Source organism: Sinohyriopsis cumingii, chromosome 10 (genome assembly GCF_028554795.1).
Source record: "Sinohyriopsis cumingii isolate HCF-2022 chromosome 10, ASM2855479v2, whole genome shotgun sequence".
NCBI classification, from domain to species: domain Eukaryota; kingdom Metazoa; phylum Mollusca; class Bivalvia; order Unionida; family Unionidae; genus Sinohyriopsis; species Sinohyriopsis cumingii.
The window spans coordinates 115,653,831-115,680,955 of NC_142970.1; the positions used below are offsets into that span (position 1 = coordinate 115,653,831).

A 27,125-nucleotide genomic window follows, 5' to 3' on the forward strand; every position below is an offset into this window, starting at 1 on the left:
CAACTCGTCTTTGTCCGAGATGAGACTCCAAGCTTCGTCCAGATACTCGTCCAATTTTTCTTCTTGACTCAACATCAGGCATGTATCGTGTTGAATTTGACTGGGATGATCGTTTTGACATCCATAGCAATTTTTCTTGATCAATTCCGTCATTTTGTCGACCAAGTGTTTGGCAAAACAGCAGACTAAATGGGCTTCTTGTTCTGGCCATCTTGACTTCATCATGATCACTTCTTCTTCTTCTTTTTCTACAATCTCCTTACATTCCATGTCCAAAGTTTCTCCACTAGGTAAAGAGGGATAACAGTCTTCCATGACTTCTAGTAATCTAGAATGACTTCTCTCAAAATGTTGATTTCTATCGTATTGTCAAATTCTGCATACAGGATGACGTTCAACGTTGGATCAGCAGGGTCTCGGTTTGCAAACTGAATTTCCACACGAATCTGGCCTGATTTTATAGGGTGGAAATGTCCCTCGTCGCTGCCTTGGTCTGGAGTGAAATCGAAAGCCCACAAAGCATAGCCTCCTGCATAATCGTCGTACGTAATCCCGTGACTGGTGTTGGTCCCTAACTGTCCCGTGGCTTCGTACAGGGACAAGTACGATCTCAAGTAATTGTTCTGGGCAAAGTTAGGCTCAAAGGGTCGGGTACACAAGGTCTTGCCGTCGCGACTGACTTCGATCTTGGACACGCTAGAGTGTCGAAACTCAAAAGGATTTTCGTTGTGAAGTCCATTGAAAGCTGAATTCCTGACGATACCAACGATCAAACGCTTGGGTAACTGTCCTTGGAACAGATGATCTTCGATCATGGATCGCTGTCCAACAGGAATGGTGAACGTTTTCACTTCCACACGTCGTATGGGATACTTGGCGGTCGTTCTGCTCAACGTCTGACTGATGTCGTTTCCCACTTTAGGTAACACTTCCACACGGCGTACGTAAAGTCTGGCTTCTTGGATAACAGTTTTGTATTCGTTGGCATTGGCCATCAAATGGAAAGCGGCAGTGCTACGATTCAGTCTCAGGCGGATATCCACGCCGTTCAGCAAATACTTTTCTTGTAACCACATGTCCAAATGCAAACGATCCATCAGTTCTAAACTTCGCCCTTGCAGAATTTTAGTTCTACGTGTGTTAAACCCCACATTGTGCGGATCGTCATCTGCTGTCAGGACTGTGTCGTTAAACGAGCCTGCCGTGTCAGGTTTCCATACCACGCAAGCATCCAGATGAGTATTCTTGGCTTCTTTTCCGTACGTCAAGAGATTTTCCAGGTAGGCACGATATGGGTAAGTATCCATGCTGCTGCTGACCAGTTTGTTATTCAAGTACAAGTCCATTTCGCTGAACAAGGAATGCATGAAATTGTTAACAGGAGCTACCCTATCATTGGCTCCAGGATTGCTGTTGTCCGTTTTGCTCACTTTGACTTTCAAATACAGGTAACTGCTATTTAGATCGATGTAATCTTCGGGCTGTCCTTTGATTTCAAACTCGATGGGAGCGGAATCGGTCAATGAGGAGACGGGATGAAATTCCACCCACTGGGATTCTTGCATCGTCATCATGGTGGGGGGCATGGCAAACAGATCCAGTTCCGTCTTGGAACAAGCACATGACTCTCGGTGCATCATTTTTTCTGTGTCTCAATAATCGAAAACGTCTAAGTCTCGAACGGTTCTTCTTTTCTTGGCCTTTCTCGCTTGAAGTCTGGTGAAAGGGTGTTTTCTTCGTCGTCTCTTTCTGCCTTGTCCTTGCTGAATGCCTGACTCGGTAGCGTGCAGGGCATTTATAGGTGTGTCTCGTCGGCCTAAAATGTCTTTACCCGTTTGCAGCAAGACATTTTTGCTTGCCCTCATGAAGGCTTCTTTAGGGTTTTGTTTGTCGATGATGACATTTTGGAGAAATTCTTTGCCTTGCGTCAGTGCCGCATCTTTCAAGGCGTGCAATCCGCGTGTCACCATCGGTTTCAAGACTGGGGCCACCGAACGAAAGGCCGATTTTAACATGTCTCCTAAACCGTGTCCTCGCTGTCGAGCAACCCCTCGGTACACTGGATACATGACTTACGAGTCGTGAGAGAACCGTTTTCGAAAATGGAGTTTCACCGTGACTTTTCCTTTGGTGAATGGAATATTTTGTCCCAAATCTCCTTTTATAGTAATGTTGACCGTGTCCAAATACGACTTGCTGACTGGCAAATAGTGAGGATGGACAAATTCGCGGTGGACGTGGTAAGTGTTTCCACCTTCCTCGTCAGCGTTCGCGGCAGAATCCACTTTGAAAGGAATGACACGCAGTAACGGTACGGAGGTGTGTCCCACCACGTTGTATTCCACCACATCGGAATACACGAACATCAAATTCAGTCCTTGGTTCAGTTCTACTTGGGTACGAAATAACTTGCTAAAAGACTCGTTGTCGTAAACGATGGGTAATTCGTTGTTCTTGAGTATGGTCATTCTCATGTTCATGTCTCCGCCCAACATGTCAAACAATTCAGGACAAAATAAAATGGCCATGATTTTACTCCGCTCAAATTTCATCGAGAAGCGACGAGCTACTTTGTGGTACTCCATGGTGACACTTTTGTCGACATTCTCCAAAGCTTTCCCAAACACGCCATTAAACTTGGCAGCTATGGTGTTGACCAAATGTTGACCACTAAAATAATAACCTGGGGGAATGAAAAAGTTGTAGGTCCACGTTTTACTTTTCTCATTATAGGTTTTATTGTCATATATGACTTTCTTATTCAACTCCTGTTGCAATTGCTCGTCATGAACTTCCACCTTAAAAGAATTTTGATTGGGAAGGACATTGAGGACTTGGGTCGGGTGAATCATTTCTACTAAAGCCACTTCCCAATGGGCTTCGTGATCTAAGGGGATGGCTTGAGGTAATTTGGCCGTGTAACAGCACAACGTGTTGTCGGGAAACACCTCCATGGAACTGTCACTGGGTATGGTCAAGTAAAATTGGTTTTGGTGACTCATAATTCTAGAGTTCTGTGGCTGTCCGAGGGGATATTACTGGACGTCAGAGGCGTGTCTCCGCCCAAAATGGGGTTCTGGTTGTGGTTGTTGGAGTGGTGACTGACACTGGCACTGGACACAAGGTTCCCGTTCGAGGAGAATTTCAGGGAGGGATTGGGAAGCAGGTAACCGATGCAACTGCTCAATAAAATGGTCCACAATTGTTTGTCTCCTTGTTGCAAACTCAAATTGGCAATGGCTGCTCCGATGACACAATACACCACGAAGATTTGGCAGAAAAAGACGATTTGCGTTTTAGGCACACGTTCTCCACACCACACCCACAAGGGTTGTTTTTGTAAATCTTGCACAGAAGAACTGGGTGAAGAAGGAGTGGTCGACGTAGCTGCGTCTGATGTGTGAAAGGGCATGATGGTCACTTCTTTTTATAGTCGATGACTTGCGAAGCGTCGATCCAAGAATCGAAACTGGGTGGATATCCTTTCCAACGTACTTTGACTTCTTTGACACGTCGTTTGCCCACTTTACGGGTTCTGCGTTCGAGAATGCTTTCGATGTCGTACACGTCGTCTTCTTTTTTGGTGACACGTTGTAACTCGGGCAAATAAAACGTTCCTTTGAGCACTTCTCCGTTCATGTCTTCCAATTTATAGACTGCAGGATGACGGCCATGCACTCGTCCAGTGACGCGAAACAATTCGGTCGTCCAGTTAGGTAAGTAACCTTTGTCGAAAGTGCGTTTGGTTTTGCCAATGCGCACCCAATCTCCTACGGTGAACTCTCCACTTTTCTTGGGGACAGCCCTCGTCGGGGACGTACCGAACAGGCGCTCAAACACCAGCACTTCGTTGTCGGGAGTCACGTCTTGCGGGGCACGTCCGATGCTTCGATGGTAAGATTGGTTGTACGCTTGCACCAGGTGCGGTAAGATGTCGATGTACTTCAGAGTGTGGTGATGCGTAAAATATTTCCACATGCGTTGTTTCAAAGTCCGTTGAAAACGTTCCACGATGCTGGCTTTGGTTTCGGGATTCTCGGTGGTAAAAAAATGAATGTCACGTTTCTTTAATTCTTTTTGGAAAGCTTGGTTCAGAAATTCGGTGCCTTTGTCCGTTTGCCATCGAAGAGGGTGACGACCGTTTTGTTTCAACACCCGTTGCAGGGCTCGCACTAACTCGCTGCTCGATTTGGAAGTCACGGGTACGACCCAGGCAAATTTGGAAAAGACGTCGATGACACAAAACAAATATTTGTAGCCACGATTGTAGCTGGCCAAATGAGAGACATCGGCTAAATCGGCTTGCCATTGATGATCGATGCCTTCCACTCGGGTGCGACTTCTGGCAAACTTGCGTCGAATGGGTTTGTGTAAAGTGTAGGTAGCTTGTTCTTGTAACCATCGTTGCACTTGAGGTAAACGGAGACTTTTCAGTCGCGTTTTGGCAGCACGATACAATTTTTGAACTCCTGCGTAACCTGCAGGATGCGAGGGATCGTAGTAAATGCTGGCTACGACCTTTTCCATTTTTTGTGTGTTAATAAGTCACCCACTCTTCGGTGATGCTACTTTGGGTTTGTCGAAAGGGTGGTTTGGAAACGGATTTACGTGTCCGATGGGCTACGGGAGTAGAAGTCGAAGGTAGTGGTGGAGGTGGAGGTGGCAATGGAATGGCTTTGGTTTTCTTTTCTTTTTTCACTTCTGGTTTCCCTTGTTTCTTTTTCACTTCTGTCGAAGGAGGCGTGGACATCATCTTTTTAACCCAAGCTTTCATTTCTTCTCGTTGGCGTGTGGGGGACGGGGTCAACAAGGATGCTGCAATCTTACTCGAAATGGGAGCTGCTGACGGTGTTTGAAACACTTCGCGCATCTCTTCTACCTCAGGTCTTTGTGGGGTAGCATCTCTGGTGACCCTTAGGGATGGTAGTGGTGGTGGTAATGATGATGGTGCTGGACTTTTCATCAAGGTCTTAAAATCTTTCAGAGTGGGTAAAGCTGTTTCGTCTAAAGCTTTCTGGTGAAAGTTTTGCAGTCTTTGCAAAAGTTGACCGTACTTTTGAGATTTTTCTGTTTCGGACAAATCTTGGCGATCCATCAAGGACTGCAATTCGTGTTGTAACTGGGACATCTCGCTCAAATTGGGATTGGGAGGTAAATGCGGGGTGCGTTGTTCTTGCCACCGATGGTATTCCATCCATCGTTTGTAAGGCACTAAAGCTAGTTTTCGTCCTTCCATGGGGTTGTCAGGGGTCGATTCAGAGATCTTGGGACTTCCGAGGGTCTTTTTATCTTGCTCCCACCAGTCCTCCCAACATGGTTCCCAAGACTCCTTTCAGTATGGGGCCTAACAAGAGAGGCAAAATGCCTCCACGTTGGACCAACATCTTCTTTTTTTGACGAATGGGAATTTTCTTTCGAACCATTTGGCGAAGAACGTGACGATGTTTGCTTAAGCATTGTTTCTGGTGTTTGGACAAAGGGATCGTGCCTTTCAAAACGTTCAAACAACATTCGCACACGGTATCGATGACCTCTTTGGAGGCCGTTTGAATGAGTTTTTTTCGTAGGGGTGGAGAAGCTTTGGACAGGACAGATAACATGTCCCCATGTTTGGCTAAACGTGGTGGCAGTCCTTTCCTTTTCTTTCCTTGGGGTTTTCTGGAGGGTGACATCTTTGAGTCTTCAGGAGCACCAAAAAAACAGATACCCTACTTGGTCACAGGCCTTTTTTATACTGGAACACGTCGGCACTGATTGTCTTTACGTCGTATTAGTTTGAGGACAGGCATGACACGTCGTGCAGGGTTACGCAACGGGCTAAATAGAGCCAGTTCTTGCTTGGACAAATCTAGTAAACTTTGTAACATGCCCGATCTTTCATGGACTTTGATTTTGGGAGAAGGTACTTTGTGAGCAGCAGCCACTGCCGCTAAATTGGAGGGTCCTGCCACTGGGGAAGTTCTTTTGGGGGTCATCAACGGAGAAGTTCTTGGTGTGATCAACGTCTCCAAGTACTCTTCAGTTCCTGGTGTCATCAACGGAGAAGTGGACAAACGTGAGGATGCCGGAGACGCAGTCACTGCCGTGGCAGGTCGTGGTTTGCGAGTGTAAGGTTGCGTCCTGGCCGAGGTGCCTCTCTTGCGACTAGTTTTCTTCTGTGGACTTTTCTTTTTCTGGGGACTTTTTCTCTGTTTCTTTTTCTGGGGGCTTCTTTTCTTTTTCCGGTGTGGTGGTGGTGTCTGGTCAGAGGAGGGTCCTGCCACTGGAGAAGTTATTCTTTTTGGGGACCTGGTCTTTTTCTTTTTCTTCTTGGGGCTTCGTTGGACTTTTGTCTTGGGTATAACTTTGGGGGCATTAGGATCCCATCTTAAGAGAGAGCGAATGATGACCCCTCCTAGAGTACCGCTCCCTCCAGGTTTCAAAATGATTTGTTTTTTGGTTTGAGTGTCGATGCGGGGATCGGCCAGTTGGACCAAAGCGACTTTGTTTCGATCGAAAAAGCGTTTGGTTTGATGAGGAATCTGAATGATTCCTTGTAGTAATTGACGTGCTATCACCGTGAACCATCGTAAGACTTCTTTGAGACTAGCTTCTATGACACGAGCTCGTGTTTGTGGATTTTTTTCTCGACTGATGCCATACAAGGCACGAATCAGTTTGACGGGAAGATGCGACTGAAGGGACGTCATGTTCACACTGTGTGAGACAGACGAAAAAGGGTCTGAGGTTTTTATAGATTTTTTTATGGGGAGTGAAATGAAGTCGAGGACGGAGACGTGTACAGGACAGGCCCTCCGTCTTGGCACCAGTGGTGAAACAAGTGGGTACGAAATCGCAAATCCTCGGGAGTCGTAGGTTTCAAGTCGACGAGTAAATAGGCGTGTGGCGTTTGAGTGGCATCGTCGTACGCCTGAGTCAGCCAAGGCGTTCCCAAGTGCTTGGCTAAGACTTGCACTTGCGATTTATCTCGAGGGCTTTTAAACAAGACCACGTAATGTGCATTGAGACTGATGGTGCGATGGGCTTTACTTTGTTGAAACAAATTTTGGGTGATGTAAACGACACTGGCATTACGGTGATGCCCTTTGCGCGTGAACCACAGTTTAATTTCTTCTTCGTCTTCTCCTAACATGTCGTCGAAAATGACCAAATGGGTTTGACGGGAGTCAGAGACGATGCCGTCGTCTTCTTTAGGAATGCCTTCCACAAACACGATGGAATCGCCTTGACTTTCTCGCAAGAGGCTGTACGCCGATTGCCACTCTTTGTAACACCACACGATCCGTTGAGGTGGCCGATCGATCAAATGATGTTTATGTTTGATCAAACGTTTGACGAATTCGGTTTTGCCTGAACCGCAAGGTCCGGCAATGAGCATGTTAAAGGGATGGCGAAGATACAAAGCCTCCCAACTGGCACGATCTAAGTGTTCGTCGATGACTTTGACAGTAGAGGAAGAGGGATCAGAGACAGTAGAGGTAGCCATGGTGTGAGAAATGTCACTTGTGACACGAAAACAAACAAGACAAGAGTTTATATACTTTTTCAGAACACGTTTATTAAATGTTTTCTTTTCAAACATGAATACAAAAGACAAAAATACATAAAAGCCAAAGGCTTAAGTACAAGGATAAAAGGCACATGATAACTATGAACGTGGAATAAACACAAGTGTCTGTACAACATGTTTTGGGTAATGTTCTAACCAGTTCTATAGTAGGGAGTAAGGTCACTCAAGTGTCCTCCCGAAAGGGTCTTTCAGGTCTGTCCACGACAGTCCTGTCCTGGGTGACGGGTTCTTCTGGCACCCTCACTAACACGGGTTGAAAAGTAACTTTTTTCCTTGAATAACTCTCGTGCATACTGGGCCACTTCTTGGGTCCAAGCCTCAAAACCCCATTCTTTCCAGGCACGGACATCTGTCCAATGGGGATGTAAGTCACAAGCTACACACACATCGTCATACACGTCTTGGGTAGCTAAAAGTTGACGAATCTTTTTTTCCTGTTGAGGTCGAGAAGTATCCAAATGAAAACGCAAGGCTTTGAGCAAAAGGAGTTTTTCGTGACCATTTAAGGCCATTGAGGTGGTAAGTACTGATCGTAAAGAGTCCACAAAGCATCGGCTGGTAAACGAAATCCCAGAAAACAAGTCACTAAGACACACACCACTTGTCGTCCCAAATTGAATGGATAAAATTCTTGTAATAATTGATGGTAATGATCCACGGTTTTAATATGGTCGTTCAGTTCCTTCCACGGAATCTGTTCGATGACATGTGACATAAACCGTGGCATGGCAGCCTGTTTTTATATTCTCTTTTTTTCGGATGTAATACACGTACTTTCTAGCCAGAGATCTTCGTTCTCCAGTAGGGAATCTAAATCTTGCATACTGTAACCGAAACGTCAGAGTTCGTTTAGAAGTTTCCTCTTCCGCTAAGTAGATTCCACGTAACAAATGTTGGTAATCCTTTAACTTGTCTTCCTCAATGCGTTGCACTAGGTGAATCTCGAAGTAACCATAATTATGAACATGTCGATCATTAGCGACCTCAAAGTTTTGAACAATGTCTGACCATTGAAAGAATTTCTGACGAATCAGTTCTCTTATACCATTCAGGTACCAGTGGTTAAAGATCTGGTGACGTAACGGATGCAATTGTTCTTTACGTTTCACTTGTATTTTCACCAGCTCTCGGTAAATCCTTTCTCTCAACTCCTCAGGCAAGCCCAGAATGTTCTCTTGTAAAGTATCCATAAGTATATACACTGTTTTTGGAATCGTTGGGTGGTGGCCAATAGCCTCGTTTAACTTTGTGCCTAATGTAATATCCACTCATAATCAGTCTTCTTGTACTTTGGAAATTAGCATAATTAAAAAACGGATGAATCACTTTGAGTTTGCGTTTGACTTGTATTTTGACCAGCTCTCGGTAAATGCATTCTCTCAATTCCACAGGCAAAGCACGAATGTTCTCTAGCAAAGTATCCATGAATAGGTCATACTAAATCCTCTTTGGTCTGACACAAGAAATGTACTGTTTGCACAGACATGGTTTCAATTCATTGTCGAATCTAAATCGTTTAGTTACTAATTTACACGTTACAATTCGTTCAGAAGTTTCCTCTTTCACCAAATTGACATTGCGTGAAAGATGTTGGTAATTCGTTAACTCTTCCTCTGGAATTCGATGCAGTACGTTTACAATGTAGTAGATAGAATCGTCCATACCAAACCATTCCTTTTTATAACCAGGAGGTCGTTGATCAATGTCTGTCCAATGGAACACTTTCAACTCAATCAGTCCTTGTATAGCCTGAAGGTACCAGTGGTTCAAACACCGGTGACGTAACGGATGCAATTGTTCTTTACGTTTCACTTGTATTTTGACCAGCTCTCGGTAAATGCGTTCTCTCAACTCCACAGGCAAAGCACAAATGTTCTCTTGTAAAGTATCCATGAACAGATTATGGTAAGAAGTTACTTCAGTGTCTCGGTCCCACTAAGGGTAAGTAATGACAATTCGGTGACCATCGAGCATGTTCTACGTAGGCCGAATCTTGCGGTTCCCAGTGGTTAAGTGACACACCGCAACTGAAGCACTTGACTTTATCTCCTTCGCCCAAGTAGAAAAATCCGGCTCTGGCTAATTCTTCGGGTGTCGGTCCTCCCAGATACTTAGGCCATTTTCCTTTGAACGATTGAACACGATTTTCAAAAGTCGCAGTATTCCGACAAACGCACAGGGAACGAATATTCGTCTTTCACAGGTTCGTTTCGATGAGGGTTGAGTGACATGGGTAGGAGTTTGCTCAGGGCTGGATGACATCCGTAGGGGGGTAGACGTGAAGGTGAACATTCCCCTTTAAAACGAAACCCAGTAAAATGTTCAAGAGGACGAGCGGCATCGCTTTCGGATCCCACAGGTTTGACACGCACAGCATCACTTTCCATGATAGGGGTAGGGACACTAAAGTTCCCATGATGCTTTACGGCATCGCTCAGGTCACAAGGTACAGCATCGTACACATCGCAAGGCTCACAATCGCACTCGTCTGCAAACTCCGTTACGCAATTACAATGGTAACCACATGGACAATCGCAGTTTCCTTCCGAACATTTTCCGTCGCAATGCATGGGTCTTATCCATCCAGTATTAGTCACACTAGAGGAAGATACAACTTTTTTACAATCCCCAAACTGGAACGATGTCTCTTTCAAAGTATTCATCTTGTTCGCTCGGTCTTGGTAGTCACAATGAACTATCGATCTTGGCCATAGCCCCCTTTTTATACTAGTCTCAATGCAGTCTTCAGCTTGTACGTCTTTCCTTTTTTACGTTTTTATGTCCTGTTCTGGAAGGTACCGTCTCTAAGGTACCGTCAACATTGTACCGTAGTGTGATGGGTGGAAAGACCATAGAAAGGTAAGGGCAGTGCGGAGACCATCGAGTATGTTCCAGAATAGCTGAATCTTTATAGATACATAGATCCATTCGTAACTTCAGTCCGCAAGCAAAACACTGTACCTCGTATCCCAATCCTGACTCAGGTCTCAAGTAGACAAATCCTGTTCTAGCTAAAACATGCGAAGAAGGTAATCCTTTCCTATCCGTAGGCCATTTCTGAAACGTGTCCAATCGACGGGCACAATCACAATAGTCAGGTAAGAAGACTGGAAAATGGTAGAGTTTGAACTTGGAGTTCTCATCGGGTTTCTCACTCGATTCTTGCTGTGGCGAAGTCATCCTTCTAGTTTGTGACTATCCTCTTACAACCAATGTTTTATACCAACGTGTCCATACGGTAAGGTGAAATGATTGGGAAGTCGCACTCGCTTCTGGTACACGATTTGATAGACTTTTTCCAAGGGCCGACTGACGATGTGGTGAGTGGGTAAACGTACAATCTTGTTCGGTTGATAGGTGGTCACTTTAAAGTTTCCATCCTCTCCCGATTGCAAGGCTTCTTTCAATACCCCGAAGTTGACCACTCGACTGGTACGATAATTCAGAGTCAGTCCTTTCACTTTGCACGTCGTGTGCACTTCTTCTTGTTTGTCCCGGTATTCGTAGCCGTAATTTTTGGGACCGCCACTGACGAAACTTAGAATCTTGTCGTCGGGATGCTCGTCTGTCCAGGCTCCTAAACGATGTCAGGGTGATGTTGAATCGGGTGATGGATGTAAATGCAACTGTCCGTGTCAAAGTACAGGACGCGTTCCCCTAACAGTTCTAAAGCTTCGTACAATTTTAAGCGAGCATGGGCTGTCACGTAAGCCGCAATGATGACGTTTCCAAAAGGGTCGTCTTGTACAAATTCCAGATCTTCTTCGTAATTGACCAAGATCAAATTCTCTCGAACGACGTCCACGTGTTTCATGTATTTGGTTCTGTCGTGAATCATCTGGAAGTAGCGGGAAGGTTCTGTCAAATATTCCGTCTTGGGTAAACACGGTCGTTGTGCCATTTTACCCCACAAGCAATTTAACATCACTTTGGCAAACGATCGCTTGCCTTCGTTTTTCTCGATGTGGTCTAAAGTGATGCCTTCTTGTTCGTAGTATTTCTCTTTGAATTGTATTTGGTCTTCGGGAGTGTGACACCAGGAAGGATAGCCGCTGGCTTCTTGCTTCAGTTTCAAAAAGGCATCCACGTAGTCTGCGAAAATGCCTTTCTGAGTAGGGTCACCCTTGCGGTATTGTTGTGTCTTGGGAAAGTGACAAATTTCGTACACTTCTAACAGTTGGTATCCCATGTCCAGAGCTTTGAACAATTCTACGCTGACCCAGGTTCCCGTCAAGGCCCGTTCTTCCTGGCTGTGCTGACAAGGTTGGTCTTGGTTGCACGTTTCGGCACAAGTACGGCACAAGGGAAACATCAATTTGCCTTGACAATGGTGAGGTAAGACGGGATGGTATAGGTTCGTGGGAGGCAAAACTTTGCACTTGATCAAGCCTTCGTATTGTCGAATGTTTATCAGGTCGATGTGTTCCGTAAGCAATTGTGGGTGCCCTACATTAAAGCGACAATATTTGCACACGTAGGGATACAGCGAACACACATCCAAGTATTTGATTTCTTCTCCTTTCTCTTCGTCGGCTTGGTACAGCAAACAGGTGGCATTGGTCCTTCCTCCGTACAAACTATCCCTCGGGTTCAGCGGGTCCATGAACTGGTAACTTTCCACGAGGCGTTTAAACTCGGGATCGGTTTTCATACGGTGATCGTACTCGTGTTCCCACATTTCCACCACTTGGTATCCTTGCTATTCTAACTTTAGGCGCCGCTGACAGGTGTCCTGGTACAAGTCTTCCATGGTTCGTTGCAAAAACTGATTTTTAGTGCCACGGTCAGGGTAACAGACGGGACATCCGTGAAATAAGCAACCGTTAAACTCGTACACAATCTTGGGGTTTTCTAAGTCCCAGCCATCGACCGAATACGTTCCGATGGTCTTTTCGCCCCCTCCGTTGCGGGCATGCTGAATCCACTTGTCTTCCTTGTCGCACAAGTAATGTAACCAACGTAGGGCTTTGACCGAGTATTGACGTTTGACAAAGTGGGTCGTTTGAGGACTGATGACAGCCACGGTGTTTTCAGGCATGAATCGTTGTCGATACACTAAGGAACACGCTTTGGCAATAGTGCAAGCTTCTTTCAAAGGATCGACCCCTCCGTGTTCCATGAACAGTTCTCGAAATTTTCCACAGCAACGCCGTAAAATGTCCACGTCGGAACGACAATACTTTAGCATTTCTTCCTGAAAGTCGAAAGGGTCTGAGGCGTGAGCCTGGTACCAAGCGTAGAAGGCTTCTCGTTGTTCGGTACGCATGTTGACGGGGTCGTAATAGTGAGCCTCAGGTAAATGGGGTAGAACGGCGTGTTGATTGGCTTCCGTATTGAAAAAGTGTGGAAAGTACCCTTTAGCCATTTCTGTCATTCCAAACGTTTTAGGCATTCGACTCAAAGGCATGGCCAAATAGCTCATCGAATCTTTAAACTGTACTTGTCCCACTTGCATGAAAATGATTTTGGCTCCGTTCAAAGTCACTTTAGGACGCTCGGTGCCTTGTTCCGTATAGTACCTCAAAAGAAACTGTCCATCGTATCCGGAGAAATTGTGAGCCATCACCGTGGCATGACGATGACAATCTCCGTAACGTTCGATGTCCTCTTGGCTCCACGTCTTGTCGACGGGGTCTAAGACCCATTGGGCAAAATCGGCTAACGTGTTCGGCCCCCGAAAGATTTTTTCACGCCCTCCAGGAATCTTGCTGCAGTGAGGGCAATGACTGAAGATAGGTTCTTGAATGCACTTCTCGCACGCTCGATGAGCCACGCAGAAATTAGGAATGTGAATGCCGGTTTCTTGCATGCATTCGAAATCGAAAAAGATGAAATTGCCTTTCTTCTTGTGACCGTCCTCTTTCTCTGGTGGGGGTTGGTATTTTTGCACGGAACATTGGTGTTCCAAGTCCACGATGTGGTGACAAATGTGACATTTTTTCTTTCCTCGACATACGTGTGCCTTGGCAGCATTGGTACATATGACTTGTTCACACGTAGGGCACAATCTCAGGAGTTGACAAGCACATTTCTTCTGTGAACCTTGCGTTTTCAGATGTTGTTGGTAACAGGTAGGGCTGACAAACGTACGCAGACAAGTTGAACAAGGCACTGGTTCTTCGCTCAGACAGGGTGAAGAGGCCAAACATCCTGAGCATTTCAATCCACAATGCTTGTGTTGCTCTCGATTATTATAACCATGGTCACATTTCTCACAGTAATAACCGTATCCCAGGAATCCGGTGATACTGGTAATGGTATCGAAATGGTCATCGTGATGATAAACATGAATGTATTTTCCGTCCTTAAAATCTTGCCCTCGAAACAACAGAGGCCCGCGCATTTCTTGAGGGTGCACTTTCAAGGTGTATCGTGGAGCTAGGGCATCTTGCAATTTATTCATCTCAGGAATGCCACAGGGTGTGTCTTTGGACAGGCCAGCTTGTTGCAACAGGAGTTCTGCTTCGTTTCGTTGTTTGGCTCTGTCCGATTGTCGAATAGTTTTCCAGGTTCTTTTCCATTGTACCGTGTCGTTCTTGTTGGCATAGGTTCGTCCCACCACGATGGCACGGGCTAAACACATCTGGTCATGAGGATTGTGAATTTGGACAAGGCTACGCTTAATGCTGCGAAGGTCGTTCACGAATAACATCTTTTTGCGTCCGGTCCCTTGAGGAGGAGAGACGTGGGTCATGTCCAATGTGGCTTTTCCATCGGTGATGTCAAACTGGTCATTAGATTTTTGCACGTGTTGAATCTTGTCCATGACTTTGGAAGCGGTCAATTCTGCAGGGCTGCTAAACTCGATCCAAACAGGGGATTTCAAACCGTCGTGTTGTATGGAAAGTCTCAAGCGATCGTCTTGTTTGGGTTGACATTGTCGCTTGAGTGCAGTGAGCAGAGAATCCCACACTCCGGTGATGAACCCTTCTGCTTTCTCTAACGGTACTTCGGACTTGAAATCTTTAAACTTCACCGTGTATTTGTAAGCCGTGGTTCTAAATTTTCTAGAGGAGCGCTTTTCCGTCTCTCGAATGGAATAGTACTTTTCAGGGTTGACTAAGGGTGGTGAACTTGGTTTAGAGGTTTCAAATTCTGGTTCACTCATGTCCTCTTCAAAATCACTGGCATCAATTTGTGCCAAGATTTCAGCCCTGGTTCGAGGCGATAGATCACGTTTCTGCCTCTTACTTTCTTCTTCTTTCTTCTCGAATGAATAGGATCGTTTCATCTTGAGTGCAAAACGTCAAATGACTCAAGTTTAAACACCATAGACTAATTTATAGTCATGGCAGGCCAGCGTATATAAAAGGGTGTGTGTCTTGTCCTTTCACTATTCATTTCACTCTCAAGCCGAGCACAACGATGGAAGAGACTAACCAAATCGAACGTTTCGTCAGAGCTTTGCGAGGGGTCATTAGAAAATTCTCTTCAGACCAGCCGACGGACTACTCTCCTTCCTTTCGAGATAAAAGTCAAGATACTTGCTATATCTGTCAGAAGAAAGGGCATTGGTCTTCAGAGTGTCCAGACCGTCAAAAAAGAAAGAAAACAGAGGCTAAAAAAGACAAAAGTAAAGATACCTGTTATTATTGTAAAGAAAAAGGACATTGGTCTCCAGATTGCCCAAAAAAGAAACAAGAGGAATCAGAAGAAAAGAGGAATTGTTCAGAAGAAGAGAGGGATTCTTCTGAGGAAGAAAGAAGACAGGTGAAGAAAAAGAAACAGGAGAAAAAAAGAAGCAGGGAAGAAAGCGAGGAGGAAGAAGAAGAGGAAAAGAGTGTGACGGTGAAGAAATTCAAAAAACAGAGAGACTAAACAAGGAGAAAAGAAGAAATCAATGAACTTTTAATTAAAGTGTTCTTTGGTGAAGTGTGAATTGGATTGTAACAATGATAAAAGAATAAATTAATGATATAAGGTAAGTGTCTTTGAGTTTTGATTTTAAAATAAGAACGTACACTCACGCACTCATACACAGACACGTACTATAAGGGTAAAATGGGCTGTTTAATATTTTCTTTGAGTTATTGGCAAATTGAAAGGATATCTCTTTTCGAGAAATATGGCTGGCCCTGAAAAGGGCCTTTTTTATTTCGGTGTAGGGGTGAGTTTAACCAATCAACTTTAACTGCCTTATGCCTTTGCCACGGCCAAGGCCTACTTCTGAACTGCGTAATGTTGATGATTGGGTTGAAATCACTAAGGGCGGTACGGTAGGCTTAGTCACAGGGTTGACGTGTTTAGCTCGGGAAGGTCGTATTCTCTTCGGTCGTAATAAAGAAGTCTGATACATTTGTTTCAGACTTCTTAACTCCGCTAAAATGTCCAACAGTACCGTGACCGTTTCATTTTCACCCTCTTGTTTATTTGCTGCTATTTCTTCTTGCTGTTGTTGCTGTTGTTTTTTTCTTACCTCTTCTTCTTGCTGCTGTAGGAGAAAAGCTTGTTCCGCTTCCTTTTGTCGCTGTATAAATTTCTCCAATTCTTCTTTCTGTCTCTGTCTAAAATTCTCCACTTGCGGTAATGAAGAAGGTAACGAAGGTTCCGGAACAAATTCTTGCGAGGAGAGAAAATCCACAAAATCCCAATTCACCTCTTCTGAAAGTAAGTCCGGGTTCCCTTGGGCGGTCTCCCCTGCTGGTGCACCCCATTGGATCGTTTTCTGAGTTTCCGTCATGTTGAATCACTGTCGCATAGATTGACTGCACACAAGCGCTAGCGAATCTATATAGACTACGTGACGTCACAGACTGCTCTCTTCGGATTGGATGGGGGCTGACTGAATTTTGTAACGCGTGTTCGGATTGGTGAATGAACTCAATCCGTTTCAATCCTACCTCTGCCTATAAATAAGCGCAGTTCACTGCATTGATTCACCTGTTCTCGTCGCTTCAAGATGTGGACCAAGTTGAGTCATCCACCCTTGTGTCTTCCATGATGTTTCGGACAGACTTGCTCATGTATGTCCGATCCAAGTGGACCGTTGTCCACAGGACAAACACCAGCCTGTGGATACGTAGGATCTACGTTGAAAGACAAGGATGCCTGAAAAGAGTGCTGATTTACGGACCAACAGTGAGACGCAGCCTAAGGACAAGAAGAAGACCAATGCGGTGCCCTTTATGTTAAGGAATACATTAACTTAAACCCAAAGACCCTTTTCAGGGCCAGCCATATTTCTCGAAAAGAGATAGCCTTTCAATTGCCTACCCCTTTTTTTAAAAAAAATTTAAAAAAAAAAATCCCATGTTCAATTTCCCTTGACGCTATACAGTCCCACCCTGTTTAAATTCCTTTGACGCTATACAGTCCCAATTCCCATGTTCAATTCCTCTTGCGGCTATATCGTCCCACGATTTTTCTCTATGTTAAATTCCCATTGAGGCTATATGTTCCCACGATTTTTCTCCATGTTAAATTTCCATTGAGGCTATATGTTCCCAGGGGTGTTTTTAATGCTAATTCCCATTGAGGCTATACTATCCCTATTCACTACTTCTGAGTGTACTTGTAGTCTTAGGGACTTAAGTCTGAGTGTACTTGTAGTCTTAGAAACTTAAGTCTGAGTGTACTTGTAGTCTTAGGGACTTAAGTCTGAGTGTACTTGTAATATTCGGAAGTTTTCAGCGATGGGGCATATCCATGTAAAATTGCAATGCCTTTGAGAGAATAAGTTTTATGCTTGGATAATTTTCGGTCTTAGCCACATCTTCTCTTGCTTATGAATGAAAAATACATTCAATCCACAGACCGTCTACCAATAAAACGTACTGAAAAGTTACACCATGATTAATGACAGATTTATTTGGCTGCACGTTATGGTCTTAGCAAATCGCTTTCATTTGTGAAGCAGCCTCTGGTATGTCACTGTCTCTTTAAGTAGTAGTTTTCGGAATGTGTTATCATTTAACGAAGAAATGAAAATATCTCTTTATTTTCTTTCTTCACAATACAGCTTTGACATCCATAAATTTTGTGTACCATTGAATATGACACGAATTTATTTGGTTTTTATTACACACCCAAAGACTAAGGCCGTACTTTGTCAACGCCTTGATAGTTAACTGCTCAATTTGTTTGCCACGTTTTTCACAAAGCAATCCAAAGTGTGGCTCAAATTTATAATTCAAAACACAGCGGGTATTTCTTACTGCATCTTCAATCAATCCAGTGTACGAGTGCTTGAAACGGATATTAAATTTACACAAATACAATTACTAATACATTCATATTCTTAGCAAAATTAGATTCCTGATTAAATCAACCTTATTTTATATTGGTCAGTTTAAACGTGACGTCTTTGACAGACTGAATACATACAAGCTTATCAACCATAGGTCTCCTGAGTGTCAGTTCAGCTTGAGACTTCGTTTTGACCAATCACAAAAGACGTAATATTTGAACGTTCGACTTACTGAATGTGGAAGCTATATCTCAAACTATTGATCCATTTATCTTTATATATATATATATATATATATATATATATATATATATATATATATATATATATATATATATATATATATATATATATATATATATATATATCAGATTCGACCACTAAATTGCTTCTATATAAAATGTTTCACATTTCAGTAGTATTTCCACTGAGTAGAACAGTACATTTTAGTGACTGAGTTTTGAATCACTGTCTTCAATTGAAATGTATTACTCAGCCCTGGTTTGAAAAGAACTTTTTATGTGGATAAAATATATTAATTACATTCATTGATATAAGTTATTGAGAAAAGTTGCATGGTAGTGAGGTTTCAGTGAGCAATAAATCATTGTGAAGCTCTGAATCTTCCCTTAATGAGGAACATTCTCGAAAATAATATTTTTCTCGGTTTATCTTCTCTTCAGGAGGCATCCAAAATATACTTTCATTTTGATTCCCCCGCTGTAAGGCAATGCCTGTTGTATTTTTAAGTCATCCATCTTTCAGTGTCTTTGTTTTTCCGTCTGTTCCCTGGTTTGCTTCTGCATCATAACAGCCGTTCCCTACAATCTACAGTTATCAAACTTTGTAGATGGTTTGCAAGTGGGAAAAAAGAAGCCTATTGATTTTGAGCGAAAAGATCAAAAGTCTAAGTCACTCTGACTGTAATAAGAAAAACGGTTTCCACACAGTAGCATTATTTACAGATTATAGACGTCGATCGAACATTGTGCATTCCTTTTTCTTGTGTTATTGACGATGCCTGGGACCAATAATAATAAAAAAACACGATCGCTTTGACTGAAAGAGGAAATTACTTTTCGTACAATGGCTTTAGTGTTACATTAGAGGCCTCCATTAAACTTCATGGATGACATGCAAAATATATATTAATAAATATGTCTGTCGATACTGGTTTGAATATATTCAATTCAAAGTCATTGTCACTGAAGAAATAAAACATGGTTTCTGCACAAAACGCTAACTAGTATATCACGTACTCTCACGAAGGTTTATGGGTGACTTACATGTTGGATTACAAAGAAACCTCTTCATTTCTGGGTCCAATTGTCAAATTTAAAGGTCAATGTGACTGAACCAAAAGATGGTGTTGGCAAAATAACTTTAATTATATAGCATGTACATCGACTAAAGTTTATTAATTGCTTGCAATTAAGATATGGAGGGTGACTGTTGATTTCGGAGTCACAATGTCAAGGGAAAAGGAAATAGCAATTGCAGAATAGTTTTTACCTTAGAGTAAGTTTCTTAACCAAACATTGTGTACTTAAAATTACAAAGAAGCCTTTAGATTCTTGATCTAAAGGTCAAAGGTCACGGTCCAGTGTAATCACCCCTGGAACTTAATATGATTCTAACGTAATGTAATGACCCCATTGGATCTTGACTTAGATAACGCGAGGTATATTTGTCAAAAACTTCTTTCTTTTTGGCATCTTATTCATGCTCTGTCCAGAGGGAGAGGCAGCCTTCTCAAGACTAAAAGTTTTAGTAAAGTTCAGCACGTAATCAACATGTAATTAATTGACATTGACATTTTACGAGCAACTTGCTCGTGTTACGTATATATATATATATATATATATATATATATATATATATGGGTAGATCAAAAAGTACTCCATAAGAAGATGTGTTCTATCAGTGTCTCAAAAAGTACTCGCTACGGAGATGAGTTCTTTGGGTTTATCACAAAGTACTCCCTAAGGAGTTGTGTTCTATAGGTCTCACAAATTACTCCCTACGAAGATGAGTTCTTTGGGTTTTTCAAAACGTACTCCATAATGAGTTGTGTTCTATAGGTGTCAGAAATTACTCCCTACGGAGATGAGTTCTTTGGGTTTATCAAAACGTACTCCATAATGAGTTGTGTTCTATAGGTGTCAGAAATTACTCCCTACGGAGATGAGTTCTTTGGGTAAATCAAAAAGTACTCCATTAGGAGTTGTTTTATATAGGTCTAACAAATTACTCCCTACGAAGATACGTTCTTTGGGTTTATCAAAAGGTACTCCATAAGGAGTTGAGTTCTAAGGATATCTCAAGGTAATCTGTAATTTATAGATCTTAAGAAAATAGGTTTGTGACCCAAACATTTTAAATTCACATCGCAAATAACTAGAATTTGATGGAGCGCGGTGGTATTTATTAAAATTACCTAAGGATTCTAGGACACACACACACACACACACACACACACACAAGTACATGTGTGTGTGTGTGCATTAAAGAGGATGGGACTCGCAACCCTTGCAATGCTGTAATAGTTCTTCATTTCAAAGTATCATTCAGGGAAATTTCTGTTCATCGATATAGCTTAAAGATAGCATAATAATTGTGAAAAGCTATTTAGCCTTTCATATACAACAATATAAGTTCTTCAAATTGGCTTTAACAAATCTTATCTAATACAGTACATTCGCGACGATTTAGGGGGAAATGCTAAACAATCGTATAGATTCATATGTAATATTTCACACAAATGCACAGACACTTTCGTTCGGGTATATGATGACGAGTTAATTCCAGTGATGTTGAAAGAGAAAGGTAAACACATACGAAACCTTTTTAAATGTATCTTCTTCAACTAGGAAAGGAGTAAACATTTAAAAAGAAAATGGGAAAATATCAATCCATAGTATCATATATCATTATGAAAATTGTTTTTATTTTAATTGTGTGGCATTTTGAAATGTTCTAGAAAAACCATTTGTGATAGAGTTAAAAAAAATTGCTATGAAGGAGATTTTATTTTTGGTTGCAGCCGTACCAGACCTATATGGACAACACATACGATGCTTCAGCGTTGGTAACACGTTCCAATGGGCAGTTAGAAGTGGTGAGTGGTTAACGTAGTCTGATTCTTTTTTTCTTGTTACGTTCCATATTTTTGCCTTTCTGAACAAGCAAACTACCTAATGCAAAGTGTGAATATCAAAGGTATCGGTCTACCTTTGCAACCTCTATCTAAATGTGTAAACACTGTCGACAATAGACTTGAAATGAGTCCATTTCTAACAATGCAATTTTAGTGCAGTTGCCGACTCTAAAAGCAATAACAAAATGAAATAATGTCCACGTTTTATGAAGATGCTGGCTACACCTATATCAGTTGCTGTACTATTACCTCTAAAAACCTGTCAGTATTCAAAAAGTTTACTTGTAATCAGTCCTATTTTGAATAACACTATTCATCATCATCATCATCTTTTCTTCTTCTTCTTATTGTTAGTATTATTATTGATGTTTTTATTTAGAAACTACATATATCAATAAGGACTTCATTAACATTTCACTTCTGTGTTGGGTCGAACTGCTAACTGTTGGACTCAATAGGATTAAACTGGCATTTCGTCAGGTATAATCTCAAACTGGCATTTCGTCAGGTATAATCTCAAACTGGAAATTAAGTTGCATTTCCATCACAACACTTAAAAGCTTATCTACAGAAATTAATATGTATATCATGCTAAATGTATGTCTGTATGTATGTATGTATGTATGTATGTATGTATGTATGTGTGTGTGTGTGTATGTGTGTGTGTGTGTATGTATGTATGTATGTGTACGTGTGTATGTATGTATGTATGTATGCGTGCATGTTTATATATATATATATATATATATATATATATATATATATATATATATATATATATATATATATATATATATGTAGCGCTTTGCGGCACTTCAGCACACTAGTGACTATATGTCACCATATGAACGCCGCGCTGTGACTGGTTTTATTATGAGCAGTCGTGTAGTCTCTCTAAGTACTCTGCATGATAGTCATTGTCTGTTATAAATTACAGCTCATTATTAAAAAATATCATGTGGAAAAGAATTATTTCATTTTCGATTTTTGCTTTAAATGAATTTAGAATAATTGCTTGTTAACGATGGCAGATTTCGATAAATTAGGCCAGTCTATGAACAAACGTTTGAGAAAATATACACAAGACTATTGTGGCTAACGGACGTAAAAGTAACTCCTTGCTAAGTAAGTAAATTTAATCATATTTTTTTAATGAGAATCTCCTGTTCGAAGAACATTTACTTCTGCATTTCTCAATACAATAAGGCTAATAGTATATATATATATATATATATATATATATATATATATATATATATATATATATATATATATATATATATATATATATATATATATATATATATATATATACGGTGTGCAATGCATGCATATATATATATATATATATATATATATATATATATATATATATATATATATATATATATATATATATATATATATATATATGCATAGAAAGAGAGAGAGAGATGTCTTCATTTATATAAAGGAATTGATAACATAAGATGAATGAATATCAGAATCAATAACACCCAGACGGATAGTGTAGCCCCTATAGGTCACTTCATAAAAAGCAAGAAAATCATTTGTGTAGAATTCATGCTAAATGAACAAGGCCGTAATCAAGTTTTCTCTTGCATTTTTTAGCTGATGGAATTCTATATTGATGGCAGGCAGTTTTTTGTAGTCACGAAATACGATCCTTCCAACACGGAAGATATTATACACACCTTACTGGAGCCAAGAAATTTGTTTTCCCGGGGAAATGACTATAAACTTGAGGGTAAGCCACCTGTAAAATTGAATTCAAAATAAACGTAACGATCAAGAGGCTGTTTCTTTCATTAAGCGTGAATAAAGAACACTATTAAATGTTTTAACGAGGCGCGTATCTGGAAAGCGGATCTACTAGTGAGCGGTCCTGAAAGTGATGTTCAATAGAAAATGATGGCGACATGTAGCATGACGACGTTTTGATGGCCCAGCAAGATAAAGGCACATGAGTTCTTGTCAACATAGATATATCACATAAAGCCATGTACGCAGTTATCAGTATTTTATCTTTGAAAACAATATTAAAATTACATCCCATTTTATTGATAGACTAATGACATACACTTTTGGATCGTGAATCATACATACCGGGACCCTTATAGTTATTCTATTTACCGCGCTGGGACAACACAGTTGTGATATCGTGCACGTATCTGTTATATTAATGGCAGTAAATAGCAGAATTAAAGACTATGAATAAGTTATATTCCTGATGACAGGTGTGCTATCCTGATGACAGGTGTGCTATTCCTGATGACAGGTGTGCTATTACTGATCATTTTGGTCTATTCACGCAAGATAACAAACATAATTCCCTCATAGTCTGGAACTTCAGCAGCTTCAGCCAATAAAATTGCATGATACTGTATCATTATTTTCAATATAAATGCCATCTTTAATGAACTGAAATTAGTCAGGTACATCTCTCTCTCTCTCTCTCTCTCTCTCTCTCTCTCTCTCTCTTAGGTATGCTGAGTATTTATCTAATTAACCTCGGCAAGAAACATGCGTCGGTATATTTCGACTCACATAATAGTTGTGCATATTACTGCTTATAATAATAATAATAATAATAATAATAATAATAATAATAAAACAGATAGAGCATCATAGCTTAATACCCATATGCTCCTCATGCAAACTACATACGTAAATACATCACTTTAAATAATGATAACATTAATTCAAAATAATAAAAATAGAGGATAATATGTAAATACTTTATAATATGGAGTTTAATGTACATATCATTATCTATTAATCAAAATGCAGTCATTATACAACGACTTGAATTTACAGCCAGAAGTTGAATTTCTGATTTAAATACGAATACCATAATATAACTTTTTATCCGATACTGGGATATTTTTTTAAATATAAAGAACGTGATCGTGGAATAAAACAAGACTGTTTGGAAGAAGAACGAAAATCAATGCACCCTTTTCTAAATTTAGGACCATAGACCAAGTTGTAATTGTATCTGTGTCGCCACAGGTACCGTTGAAAACGTCCCAGAATATGTGTTAAATAACTGCGTACAAGTTGCGTAGCTCGGGGCAATTGTTGTAATATAAATAAAAATATTACCTAATTGTGTAATCCACATTCAATTATGATCTGCTACCAAAAAGATGGACTTTGTGCGTCTGCCTGTCTGTCTCTTTGTTTCTTCCAATGTTATCGACGCTGGAGAGACTTACGTTGCATAAGACTGAAGTTATATATATATATATATATATATATATATATATATATATATATATATATATATATATAGAGAGAGAGAGAGAGAGAGAGAGAGATAGATAGATAGATAGATAGATAGATAGATAGATATTTCATATTAAATTCATCAAGCACAACAGAAGACAAGAAGGGTTGCTTCCCTTGATACAAGTTAGTACCTAGCGCGAGAACACCACGGCTGTTACATCCAAAATGTTAATAACAAAAGAAAGGCTAATGTAATATTTAACGGCATCCATATTATGATCTGATAATCTTGATGATTTTAGCACATGCTCAAGGAATGGAATAAAAACGATTCCTCTTCATGATAACAGTCCACAGTGGAAATGTTTTTACTGTATTTTATTTTAACAAACTTGTATCTGCAAATTCTTCGTGCAAATACGGATCCGTAACTCCTGATAGTTTAAAGAGAAATACTGGATTTCTAAACTGGTTCTAAATTTCAGAATGCTTTGTTTATATCTGCAACTTCTAAAAAAGGATGTCACAATACCCCTTGGAACACGTGCAGAATTTACGCCTCTTTGATTTCCATGTTAGAGGGTACCATTTTCAAGAGTACAGTATAAGTGATGTCAGATAGGTTACGTAGTAACTGGATGGCACATGATATATTTTATTGACATTTTCAGACGAAGCACAAGATTCACAGATAGACCACGAAAGACTGAAAAGAGAAACGACACCAGTCTCAGAAGTGAACAAAATAGAGCTTTTGATCTTCGTAGATTTTTCCCTCTATAAATTGTAAGTGCGTTTTGCCTATTGACCATACAAATTATGCTCACAATATACATGATATATAATAAAATACGAACGGTATACTAGTTTGAAATAGTTGAGTAAAATCTTATTAGAATGGTTATTTTATGTTTTCTACAGACGCAGAGATAAGAACTGCATATATGAACATACGTCGTACCTAGTAAAGCTTGTATAATTTTGGAGGGAAAATATGTATGTTATGTATACGTACTGGACCATAAACTGGCGAAAATGGACAATGCTCTTAAAATAAGTAACAGAAAAGAGTGAAAGACAACAAGCTTTTTAAAATTTAACAAATAATTTATTTCCTGGGAATACAAACTGAAAATGAGGAAAAAAGACCTTACGGTATTGCGAATTAAATACCAAAATAATCAAAGAATTAGATCAGACACAATACCTAGCAATTTAAAGTCCTGAATAAAACTCAGTACAAGTCCCGAAGAGATCCAAAAGTAAAGGCGATGACGTGTTTGTTATAGATTATGGATCGCTGATGTGTCAACAGTCGTTTGTTAAATCACAGTAATATAATTCCAGGTTTTTGAATTCAGTAAAATGTTTAGTGAATTTCTTTATCCAAGATTTTTATCAGAGTACTTTTGTATTTCCAGGAGAAATAATCAATTGAATTCAGTAATTTCAAGAAAATAAAATTCAGCCCTGACTTGTCACAAAATAATATAACTTGAAGGTGATCAAATCCTCACAATCACAAGATTATATAGTTCTCTACTTGACCTCAGGTCACAATTAACATTTTCTTTTTAAAATTAATTACCTAATGGAAAATAACCTTCAAGAATGATCTAATGAATCTTGTTTATTTACAATACAATAACCTGTAAAATTCACTTACTCGGAAACTCCAAAACTCTGAACCAAATCAAAATATTTACTCCTTCTTGTTTACCTGAATAAAAATCCTGACATTATCTTCATAGACATAGAGAATAATGAAGCTAGTATTACCTGTTTAGATAAATGAAAATGGAAAAAAACAAATGTTTTAAAAAACGTCAATCAGGTCAAGCAGAAATTAATTCAGTTTGGACAAAGTCAAGCCCAGCATTCACTGTTACATTACAATCGCATGTAATGAATAATACAAAATTAAACTAACAAACAAGCAATTAAATTAAATATACATAACATAATATAAACTATGAGAGCAAGGTTTGAATTTCACATTTAATGTTTTCAGCTGGAAAGACCTGGCACCCAAAAATGGAACCAACAGAGAGCAATTAGTATTAAAGATGATAGAGCAGTACTATGCCTTCATGGGATCAGCAGTACGTGAGATATTTTTAATAAATGTATTTCCGAGTAGAGATTAAGTAGCTGAGATAGCATATTTCAGAAGACCTCTTGAGGAGGCATTTATTGAAATAAGTAAAGCAATGTTAGCTCAGTCCAGAGGTAAATGTAAACAAAAGAACATGAGACAAAAATCTCATTTGAGTATTTTCAAGAGAAATCACTTCTGAGTAATTTTAAGACAAATCTCTTTGGAGTACTTAATGACTAATTTCTTTTGCGTACTTTTAACGCACGTCTCGTCTGAGTACTTTTAAGACGAATATCTTTTGAGTTCTTGTAAGATAAATCTATTTTGAGTACTTTTAAGAAAAGTCTCTTCTGAGTACTTGTACAAACTAGATAACTTTTTTCCACTAAAAGTATCTAAGGTATTCCAAATTTCATTAGATGTTAACAGTAAATAAAGTAGCTGTCATGGATGGGTCATTCTATTTCGTCATATATTAATGGACATTTAACTATGCTATAAAAAAGGCTCAAGAGAGTAATGACTTATTTGCTAAATCCAACTTTAATGTAAATACTTGTTTTGTGTTTCTTATATGTCATGACCTGTTTTTGCTGAGATTATTTTGAGGCTAGTATTAGCTGTTTACATAAATGAAAATTTAAAAAATAATGTTTTTAAAAACGTCAATCAGGTCAAGCAGAAATTAATTCAGTTTGGACAAAGTCAAGTCCAGCATTCAAAATTAGAACTGAATTGTGTTCCGATCTGCATTTAAACTTATTGTGCTATGTTTTTTTTAACGTGAAATAGATCGGTTGCCTTAAATGATGGACATAATTATCATAGCAACTGCCACTGTATCTAGCAATATAAATTAAATCGTCATGGGTAATTAACATTC

The 27,125-nt window shown here is 40.2% G+C and overlaps 1 protein-coding gene across 1 annotated transcript in view; it reads left to right on the plus strand.

Annotated features, from left to right (window-relative positions):
* The window catches only part of LOC149791073 (uncharacterized), a 189,274-nt gene that overhangs the window by 42,929 nt on the left and 119,220 nt on the right, over positions 1-27,125 (plus strand). The window contains exons 3-6 of the mRNA XM_089973000.1: positions 20,800-20,874; positions 22,525-22,660; positions 24,816-24,930; positions 26,156-26,246. Of these exons, the coding sequence (XP_089829126.1) occupies positions 20,800-20,874; positions 22,525-22,660; positions 24,816-24,930; positions 26,156-26,246 (417 nt within the window). The remainder of the gene's footprint in view (positions 1-20,799; positions 20,875-22,524; positions 22,661-24,815; positions 24,931-26,155; positions 26,247-27,125) is intronic.